The following is a 10,438-nucleotide window of genomic DNA, read 5'->3' as shown; positions in this document are numbered from 1 at the left end:
CACTAATAGGCATCTTTCTACACTTTTATTTACATTTACTCAGGCTAAGTCTAGAGACAATGTGGGTCAATGAAAAGAACATGGCTTTGGAGAAGGAAGACCTAACAGAAGGTAAATTCCTTAAGGACAGGGATTGTGATATCTTCTTTTCACCTCTAAGTACCTAGCACATTAAAAATGTTTGTTACACTGAATTGACCTGGGCTGAAATCCTGTCTTTGTCACTTATTAACTGTCTGATCTTGGGTAAATGTCTAATATTTTGCTTTCTTATTTATAAAATGAGGGGATGGGACAGGATGGCCTCTAAGGTCCCCTCCAGTTCCAAATTGATGTCCCTATTCAGTAGATGACCCTAATTCAGTAGATTCAATGATTGGCCAACACAGTGGAAGAGAAAAAACCAGTCCTTCTGAATGAACTAACCAACTACTCCAATAGTCCCAATTAGTAAAAAATAAAGATGTATTTGAAAAAAAGGGGAGGGAGCATGATAAGGTGAACAAATGTTGGATCTGGAGTCAGAGAACCTAGATTTGAATCCTGCCTAGGTGATCTTGGGAAAGTCATTTCATCTTAAAGGCCTCAGTTTCCTTATTTGCATTCAGGGCACTGGACTAGACAACTTCTAAGGCCCCTTCAAGTTCTAAATCTGTAATACTGAAGTAACTAAAAATGTAGTGGTAGTAAATTCAAAGTTCATTTCATTTGATGAGAGATTATATTCCTGAAGTCTCTTAAAGCTGATTAACTTTTCCTACTTTGAATATCAATATACACAATTTATTTATATCCCAATTTTTTTTTAAAAACCTTGAGAAAGATGCAAAGAATAAGTGTTATAACTAGTACAATAAATTTATTTGTCTTTATGATTTACATGATAGAATTAAAAACATAAGAACAAATACCATCAAGATGGCTATATGCTGTTTAGAAAGACAATTGGTCCCAATTCAACTGCACAAATGCTCACTCTGCTTAGAATTTAATTTCTGCTTGACTGTTTAATACTTTTTTTGCAGTCTCCAGGATATGCATAGTTGAATATAAACTGTCTTTCTGTTCCATTATCATCAGATACAGAATGCTTACCAATTCCCCCCAAGTAACGAATAACCAAAAAAAGAAAAACCGTCCTTAGACAATGGACCACATTTTCATAGAAATAAATGTGATGAGCTTACTGTCATGTGACACATTTCAGCCTCCAGATATACAAATGGAACAATATTAACACATTAAAGGTATGATTAGTTTTCATTTTCTTTTTAGTATTTACCATACACTAATTTTTGTACAAACTATCCATTGATTTCTTTGGTTTTGAAATTTATGTCCTTTATAGCTTTACCTGACCCAAATACAATGTTCTACTTGTACCAAACATCAAAATAGGTAAAAAAAAAAAATTCAAGCAAATAAAAACATGAAAACTCAGTGGCCACAAGGTAGAATTGGAATTTTCTGGCCTAATTAGGCCATCATACCTTGGGTACTGCAGCTATTACTGCTTTCTTTAAACAGAAAAATTCTGGGGAAACAAGTACTACCATGATTTTCAAGTGATTATATCACTTATCTCCGTTTTGTGATGGAGTAATTTAGCAGTACTTTATCAGCTGCTGATCAGACACTGCCTTTACCAAAAACATCCAATCTTCTCTGTGAAAACAAACAAAAGCAAAATGGCATAAATAAATAAGTTTACCTAAGGGGATAAAATAAATAGGCTAGTAGATGGGAATAAGAAATATTGTAACATAAAGCTGGGCAACGTTGCACAAATGAACAATAGCTTTGGGTCTTTAAGTTCCCATGAGTATAATTTTAATTGTACAACAAAGATTTAGTACTGATATATAACTGACGGGCTTTTAGAAAAATAATAATGAAAATTTCTCTTGCTTTCATTGTTCAAAAATAAAATTAGTGTGCTTGCACTGGTAAATTTAAGCCCTCTATTTTAACTTCAGAATATGGGGGCTCCTTCAGAATTTCAACATTGTTGGGTTGTGCAGCACAAATCTCATGGATTATAAATAACAGAAATAATCATAACACTATGATTCCTTCAACTATTCATGGTTTACTGGCATCTAGACTAACTGCACATGCTGTCTGAGAAGATATTAAGCTCAAAAGTTTTGTTGTCTTCGTTTTTTTGCATCCATCGCATCCAGAATTGGTTGTCTTTTCGCATTATAACTTTGACGAAGCTCTTCAATTTCTCTTTCCATCATTGGGTCCAATGCCTTTAACCTCATTTGTAGTTCTTCTAAACTTAGGTTTTTCAACTGGAGGTAGAAAAAAATAAAAATATTTAGTAAAAATTTCCCCAATACATGCAGAAGCTTTAACACAATTACTTCAGCAAAATGTTTATTTCAAAATATTTGAAATATTGTTCAAAGTTTAATCCAAAGGCATTTAATTAAAGGCATTTCATCATATAAAAAGTAGGTCTTGCAAATGCAGTAAAACCATATTCAACAAATAAAAGACTTAAATCAAATGAAAAATTTTTCTGCTCTCTCCTGCTAGTCACTGCAAGAAATTAAGCTGACACCAGGAATTTAATAAGAAAATAAAAGTAATACAAAAAATCTAGGCTGTGTCTTAGAGCAAATATTTAGCTAAATCTCCTACCACCAGAAGTTGAGTAGTTGCTTTCTTTAAAAGGTGAAACTACTCAATTCCTATTTTCCCATCAATGACAATGTTTCTCAGAATGCAAAGTATAAAAGAAAAATGGTAAACATGGAATTGAAAACCAAGAAATAAAAACACTCTCTATCAGTTAGTTAGCCTGGCATAACTTCATCCCAAAGGGCTAAAGGAACCTGTGGATGTGACTGTTACACCTTTCCTAGGGATACCTGATACTGCTGAAGGATAACTGAGGTGCCAGGGATGAATGTAGACAGGCAAATGTAGTTCCAACCATCAGAAAGGGAAAGAACGTGTTTTGTTCAAATCACAGGTCAGGGACATGGATGATAAGTCTTGATAAATGCTTAGATTTGTCATTACAAGAAATTAAGCTGAAAGAAAAAGAAGTTACTACCTGACAACATAGTTGCATTAAGAACAAAGCCTCATTTATTTTTTGACAAGGTCAAAAATACGAATACAGTATGAACGGCTTGAAGCCAGGCTTCTGACAACCTCTTTCCATTTATCATCTGAATAAGCTATAGAGCCCTACCTATACTAGGTGATGGTAGTTAGGTGACTTTCAAACAGGGGGATTGATTAGATCCAAAGAGCATTTATTAATAATATACTTATGTCTGCCTAGAGGGAGATTTCTAGCAAAGGGTTACCAGTCTCTGTCCTTGGTGCTCTTATATTCAACATCTTTATCAACAACTTGGGAAAGCAAATAAGTTTTTGAATGACACTACACAATGGGGTATCCCAGTTTGGATCACAGAATCAACTATATATATATACACACACACATATATATATATATACATATATATACATATGTATGTATATGAATATATATGTGTGTGTGTATATGATCTTGACAATGTTGAATGATAGGAAAATGTTAACAAGATGAAATTTAATAAGGATAAATTTAAAGTTTTTTGAATTTGGATTAAAAAAATTAACCACACACATAAAGTTAGGGGAGACATGGCCAGAAAGCAAATCATGGGAAAAAGATGTAGGTGTTCTAATGGACTACAAACTCATATGGAACAGCAAAAAAAGCTGAATGAGATCTTAGAATGTATTAAAGTAAGTATAACATCCGCATCAACTTTTTTGGTGAAGGTTTTTTAAAAAACAAAATATTTATGTCCCTCCCTTTCTTCCCTCCTCCCAAACAAGTCTTCTCCTATAACACAGATTTAAAAAGAATTAAGGAAAAGAAAAATTCAGCAACACCAAACAACAAATCAGCAATACCTGACAATAAAAAGCAATATTCCATACATATAGCCCCTCACCTCTGAAATAAAGCAAGAGAGGGCGGTATCACATTTTAAAAGGGACACTGACAACCCATAGAGTATACACAGCAGAAGGTAACCAAGATGGTGAAGAGATAATTATATATTAGGATCAGTTGAAGAAAGTGAGGGTAATGTTTAGTTTGAAGAAGAGAAGTCTTAGAAAGAAAACGATTACTATCTTTGAATTCATTTAAACAATTCAAAACTTGAGAGGACCCACAAAATGACATACTAGCAAGTATAGCTGAGCTCTTATCAACATTTCCCAACTCCACAAAGATCTAGAAACTGCATGGGGGAGAGTACTAACTGGGAAATGGAAGCAAAAACCACAGGCAGTTAACTTTTAGCCCCAGTTCGTAAAAAGAGGCAGAAGCGTGGTCTGCAGGGTCTAGACTAGAGCTTGCTGTGCAGAGCCCTCTGGTGTGAGGACTGACCTGGGTGAGGCCTGCCTTTTAGTCATAGGCCCTGGGCTGTATTGAGTGAAGAGCAAGCACAAGGGTAGGCAAGAGGTTGTGTGGCTGGGAGTGGAGCAGGATCTCAGGATGCACTGAAATAAATGAGGCAGGAACTCAGACCAAAGGGGAGCTTACAGTTCTGCTACTCTTGAGCTGGGTCCTCAAGAGCTATGTCAGCAGAGAGAAAGCTCTGAAAGATCATACCAACCTGGGAGACTGAAGATGGCGGAGTAGCAGGAAGACATACATAGTCAGTGCCTGTTCCCTGTCCCCACCCGCCCCCCCTTACTCCCCAACCAGTTTCTCCAGACCGATCTAGAAAATGCAACAGATTAAAGCCTGATGAGTTCAGAGAGATGGGGGAAAAACACAGTAAGTCACATTTCCAACCCAGGTTTGGTGAAAGGAGCCAGAGAGTTCAGAGGACAAGTTCTGGCTAGCAGATCTCAGCATGTTAGCACATGAAGAGATTGCATCAGGACACAAAAAGGTCTTTGATCCAGCTTAGAAGGGAACAATTTTGTGTAGGGTTCAGGAACAAGTGTCAACTGGCAGCTGCATTGTTTACTACCCAGTTCTGGGTTAGAGATCCAGGACAGACTGAGGAGGGGACTTGTGCCTAGAGATGGCATTCTAGGGTGAGAAACAGTCATGGGCCCTAGACTATGTACTGAGCAGAAGCAAGTTCAGAAGCAGGCAGAAGCTATGTGGGTCAGATACCAGGAGTAGAACAGGGTCTCAGTTCCAGCTTCCAGATCAGTAAAAACCCTATACAAGAATAACTAGGGCAATGATCCCTGGCTAAGCCTACAGTTCTTTCACTCTAACCCAGTTTTCCACCTGGATGATAGTGGCCAAATCTAGCAGCAGTCTAATGGAATGCCAACCAGGGGCAAAACAACAAGTGTGTTGCTCAGACCCAAACCAAGCAAGGAATTTGTAGCGCTCAGTAATCAGATTTTTTCATGGATCAAACTGCTTTGGGAGCACTGGAAGTTGGCAGGCCAGCCTGAGCTGTCCATGAGATACTAGAATGACACAATACTTAACACCCTGAGAAAGTAGCAGCAGGAGCAAAGGGGACACAAGCACAGCCTAGACATTCCCTCCAGAAGTGCACAGAGCCTGGCTCAAACATAAATTCTGTAGTCAAGAAGTAGGCTGGAACAATGAGTTGAAAAAAATTTTTATTTAATGTTTTTATAAATTAAATGAGAGAGCTAGAGGATAAACTGGAATAGAAATAAGTACTATGGAAAAAAGAATTGGAAAGTGAATTAAGAGCTTGGTATCTTACACAATCAAGAGACTCCTTGAAAATTAGAATGAGATCCAAGATAATTCCAAAGGACTTATGATGAAAAATACTATCCACCTCCAGAGAAAGAACTGATGGAGTCTGAGTGCAATTCAAAGCATTTAAAAAATTTTTTTTTCTTTGCTTTTGTCTGTGTTTTCTTTCACAACATGAAAAATATGGAAATATATTTGCTTGCCTTCTCATTGGGGGGGGAAGGGGGGAAGGGAGGAAGGGAGAGGGAGAGAATTTAAATCTCAAAATTTTAGAATACAAATGCTAAAAATAATTTTACATATAATTATAAATATTTGAAAATTTAAAAAATGTATAGTTAGACTAATCTTTCACATCATCTATGTCCTTAAAAAATTAGAATGGACCAAATCAATGTTAATAACCCTATAAGACAACAAGAAATTTTAAAACAAAGTAACATGGCTGGAAAAAAATTAGAAGAAAATGTAGGGCATAATATATCAAAAACAAACTGACCCAGGAAAATGCTCCAAATCACTAATAATTAGAGATAGGAAAAGGAAAACAACTCTACCTCATGTTATCAGATTGGCGAAGCTGAAGAAAAGGGAAAATTACAAATGCTGGGGGGGGGTGGGGTGGGGGTGGATGGAGGGATTTGGGAAAACAGGTACATTAATGCACTACTGGAAGAGTTGTGAAATGGTCCAGCCGTTCTGGAAAGTAATTTGGAACTATGCCCCAAAAATCACTAAGCTGTGCATGCAAACCTTTTGATTTGATGATACTACTGCTAGGTCTATAAGCCAAAGAAAGCAAAGGAAGAGGGAAATGACCTATATGTATAAAAATATTTATATCAGCACGTTTCATAGTGACAAAGTAGAAACTGAGGGGATGCCCATCAATTGAGGAATGGATAAACAAATTATGGTATTTAAATGTGATGGAATACTGTTGATGATAATGATGAAAAGAGATGACTTCAGGGGAAAAAAAAACCTGGAAAGATTGATGAACTGATACAGAGTAAAGTGAGCAGAACTAGGAGAAGAATTTATACAGTTACAATACCATAAAACACCCCAGTTTTTAAAGTTTTAAGAACTGTGATAATCAGAACAACCACATTTCAAAAACACTTAGGATGAAACATGCTACCCACCCTGATGGAGTATAGATCTAGGCATACTTTTTTTTTTTTTTTTGGACACAGCTAAGGCCAGAATTAATTTTGCTTGAGTATACATATTTGTTTTGAGGATTTTGTTTTTCATGCTTTTTCTGTAGGGTTATGAGGTAGGTGGAAAGAAGCTGGATTTGTATTATTTTTTTAAAAACCCTAACAAATAAATAAAAACAATTGAAAATTGTTTTTTTGCAGAGCATTATGCCAGATGTTGGGTCTTTACCTAATTTTGCAGAGCACTATACTAAGTGCTGGGCCTTACATGTTTAATAAATGGACTGGGTTATTATTTATTACTCTGGAAGTTCCATTCCTGACTTTCTGGACTTTACCATGCCACAGAAGCCTCTTTACCCTGTAAATTCACTCCACCCCTGTACTTCATACACTGGAAGTACATTTGGCCCCAGAGCCCCATTCCTCTGATTGTTTAGTTCAGGGGGCAGGGAACCTGTGGCCTAGAGTCAAAAGGCTGTACTTAAGGATAAAGAAGGCCACACTTGGCCTTAGGACCCCAGGGGCTGCAGGTTCCCAGAATTTCCATTTTAAAGACAATGCCGAGAGGACTTACTTTCCTATTGCCCCGCCCCTCCCCATCCACGCCCCCCTCCCCCCCCCCCGCCCACCTGGACAGGGTACCTTCTCAGTCACTCTCTAACACTTTCCTCTCCCCTTTCACCTTCCTTTTATATGTTATCTTCCGCTGTCAGAGTGTAAGCTAATTAAAAACAGGAACTGTATTTCTGGTTATATTTGTATTCCTTAGGACACTTAATAAATACTTGTTAGAAGCAGCCAGGTGGTACAGTAGATAGAGCTCTGGACCTGAAGTCAAATCTTTGACAAAAGTTCTTCATTCTGTTAGTGGCTCCTCTCTTTCAAGGGTGGGAAATCATATAGCCATCATGTAATCTGAAGTATCTGAGATTTTATTTGTTGGCCTCAGAAGACAGTACCAGGAAGTTGCAGAGAGGAAAACTGACATTTGATGTAAGGAAGATTTTCTTATATTAGAGCTATCCACAAATGTAATGGGCTGTCTTGGGAAGTAGTCAATTTCCCTTCACTGGAGGTCTTTAAAGAAATGCTACATCACCACTTAAAAGGAAGGCTGTCAAGGATACCTTTGTTCAAGTTCAGTAAGTGACTAGATGGCCATTGAAGATCTTTCCAGCTATGAAATTATGTGAAAGCAGCATTTACTAGTACTGATTGTACTCTGTACTTTTCATGCAATAATTTGATGCTTGTTGATCAAATTTCAAAATGGGATTTCCTGGGCATAAATTAGACATTCACTGTTAACTAAATGGCACTCTACTGACCTGAAAGGGTTACAGCAGATATCAAAAACAACTTTACTTATCTCAGGGAGTACCTACGAGATATAATTATAAAATACCATGGGTAATTTTTAAAAAGTAAATTTTGACAAAGATCACAGAACTTAGAAATCACTTGGATTAAGCCCGTTCTTTTAGAGATAAGAAGACAGAAGATCATACAGTTGAAATGATAACAACAGCTAGAACTTACATAGCATTTACTAAGTTCCAGGCACTGTGCTAAGTGCTTTACAAATATTATCTCATTTGCTATTATTATCCCCATTTTATAACTGAGGCAAGTGTCTGAGGCCACATATGAACTCAGGTCTTCCTGACTTGAAAGCCTAGCTGAGTGTTCTGTCAACTGATAGAGCTCCTCAGTGACCTGACTAGTACAAAGCTTGAGAGATCAGACTCCAGATTTTCTGACTCCCAGGCCACTGTTTTCTACTACATAGCATATTTTTTTTCTTTTTGGTTGGGTAAAAAGAAAAGACTGGGGCTTTGATATCTAGGCTAAGATCTGTGCCCAGTACCCTTAGAAATTCCATTTCCTGTTCACTAGAGTTTACATCTAAAATGACTCTGTTTAATGTAGTTTCCATAAAGTGGAAAACAAACATTTTCTGGGGTAGTTTCAAAAAGCAAGAAATATATCGCCTGGGAAACTGGAAACAAACGACTTTAGCATCTCCATCCCAGGGCTGTTGTGAAGATTAAATAGGATAATATATGTAAAGTACTAATTGTTAGCTATTACTGTTATTGTTCTTATTTCTACCAGTGGATCACAGAATCCCAGATTTAGAGTGGGAACAGACCTAAGAGAGAACTTAATCCAACTCCCTAACTTTACAAATGAAGAAACTCAAGTAGAGAAGCGATCGGAGATACTGTTAGGGCAATACACAGGCAAATAGGCAGATACACAGGTCATAAGTGACAGCAGCAGGATTTGAACCCAGGCCCTCCAACCCCAAATCTCTGCTGTTTCCTACATCCCAAGCTGACTCTCACAGTGACTTACTTTTTATCCCTATAATTTCAAATTGGTAATGGTCTAATGGGAAGTCTCTTTGGACACTTGACTGTATAAAAATGTTAAAGTTCTAAAGTTAAAGGATTCCATATTCTTCATCTAACTCTGATGATTAAGAGTTCAAAATGTAGGTCACTCAGATAATCTGACATTCAGTCTGCTGCTGAGAATCCCAGGGACCACCAATCTGAGGAGGAGAGGAAAGTAGCTTTAAGCCTTCAGCCTAAGGCCACAGGAGACTGAATAACCTACAAATGACATTTTTATAAAGGTGGCTTTTTAAAATGGATAAACAGTGGAAATTCAGGAATCAAGACAGAAGAGTGCAAGATCTCCCCTAAACTTCAGGCCAGGAGATAGCCTAAGAAGTGCCAGCTCTTACATAGGGTTTAAATAAAAATTACTGAGAACAAGAAACAGACAAAAGAACCCAACCTCAAACTCCTTTTAATAGTAGATATATTATTCATGTGTTAGACACAAGGAAGTAAGGGCCAATTTCCAACAGGAGCCAAAATTTCTGATGAAAATTGGTGCAATGTGGTATATGAATGACAGCTGGAACAAGCATCCTGTTTTGTTAATGACAACATTGATTTTCACATTAAACACAAGGGGCAAGAGACTTCTGCAGCAAATCTCTCTTACATTGCTTATATGTGCATTCTTTATAAAAGTCATGAATATGAGGTGTGTAGATTAATGTTTTTAATCTTTGAAAGCCTAAGCAACTGAGAGCAGCTAAGTGGATAGAGCACCAGGCCTGGACTCTAGTAGAGCTGAGTTCAGATCCAGCCCTAAGACACTTACTAGCTGTATAATCCTGGGCAAGTCACTTAAACCTGTTTGTCTCAGTTTCCTCATCTGTAAAATGATCAAGAGAATGAAATGGCAAACCCCTTCAGTATCTTTGCCAAGAAAACTCCAAACAGAATCATGAAGAGTTGGGCGTGACTGAAACAAGTGAACAACTGAGAACACTGTATAAAATGCTAACCCCAAAGTATCATTTTTGTGAGAAAATGCTTTTAAAACCTGCTATCTATCTTCAAATAGATTTTTCACAATGCATTTTACATCCATATTATTTTGGAATATCTCTTCAAACATAAATGAAAACCAATGTACTTTGTAGAACAGAGTATAGTTCTCAATTATAACTTTCCTTAAGATAATA

General features: G+C 37.1%; 1 protein-coding gene across 1 annotated transcript in view; it reads right to left on the bottom strand.

The window, feature by feature from the left end:
* Window positions 1–833: 833 nt before the first annotated feature.
* STK3 (serine/threonine kinase 3) overlaps window positions 834–10,438 on the bottom strand; it is a 492,549-nt gene continuing 482,944 nt past the window's right edge. Inside the window, exon 11 of the mRNA XM_036757214.1 lies at window positions 834–2,297. Within this exon, the coding sequence (XP_036613109.1) occupies window positions 2,139–2,297 (159 nt within the window). The 3' untranslated portion in view covers window positions 834–2,138. The remainder of the gene's footprint in view (window positions 2,298–10,438) is intronic.

Source organism: Trichosurus vulpecula, chromosome 1 (genome assembly GCF_011100635.1).
Source record: "Trichosurus vulpecula isolate mTriVul1 chromosome 1, mTriVul1.pri, whole genome shotgun sequence".
Classification (NCBI taxonomy): domain Eukaryota; kingdom Metazoa; phylum Chordata; class Mammalia; order Diprotodontia; family Phalangeridae; genus Trichosurus; species Trichosurus vulpecula.
Note: the sequence above shows the minus strand (reverse complement) of the source record. Positions and strands in the feature narration are given on the sequence as shown.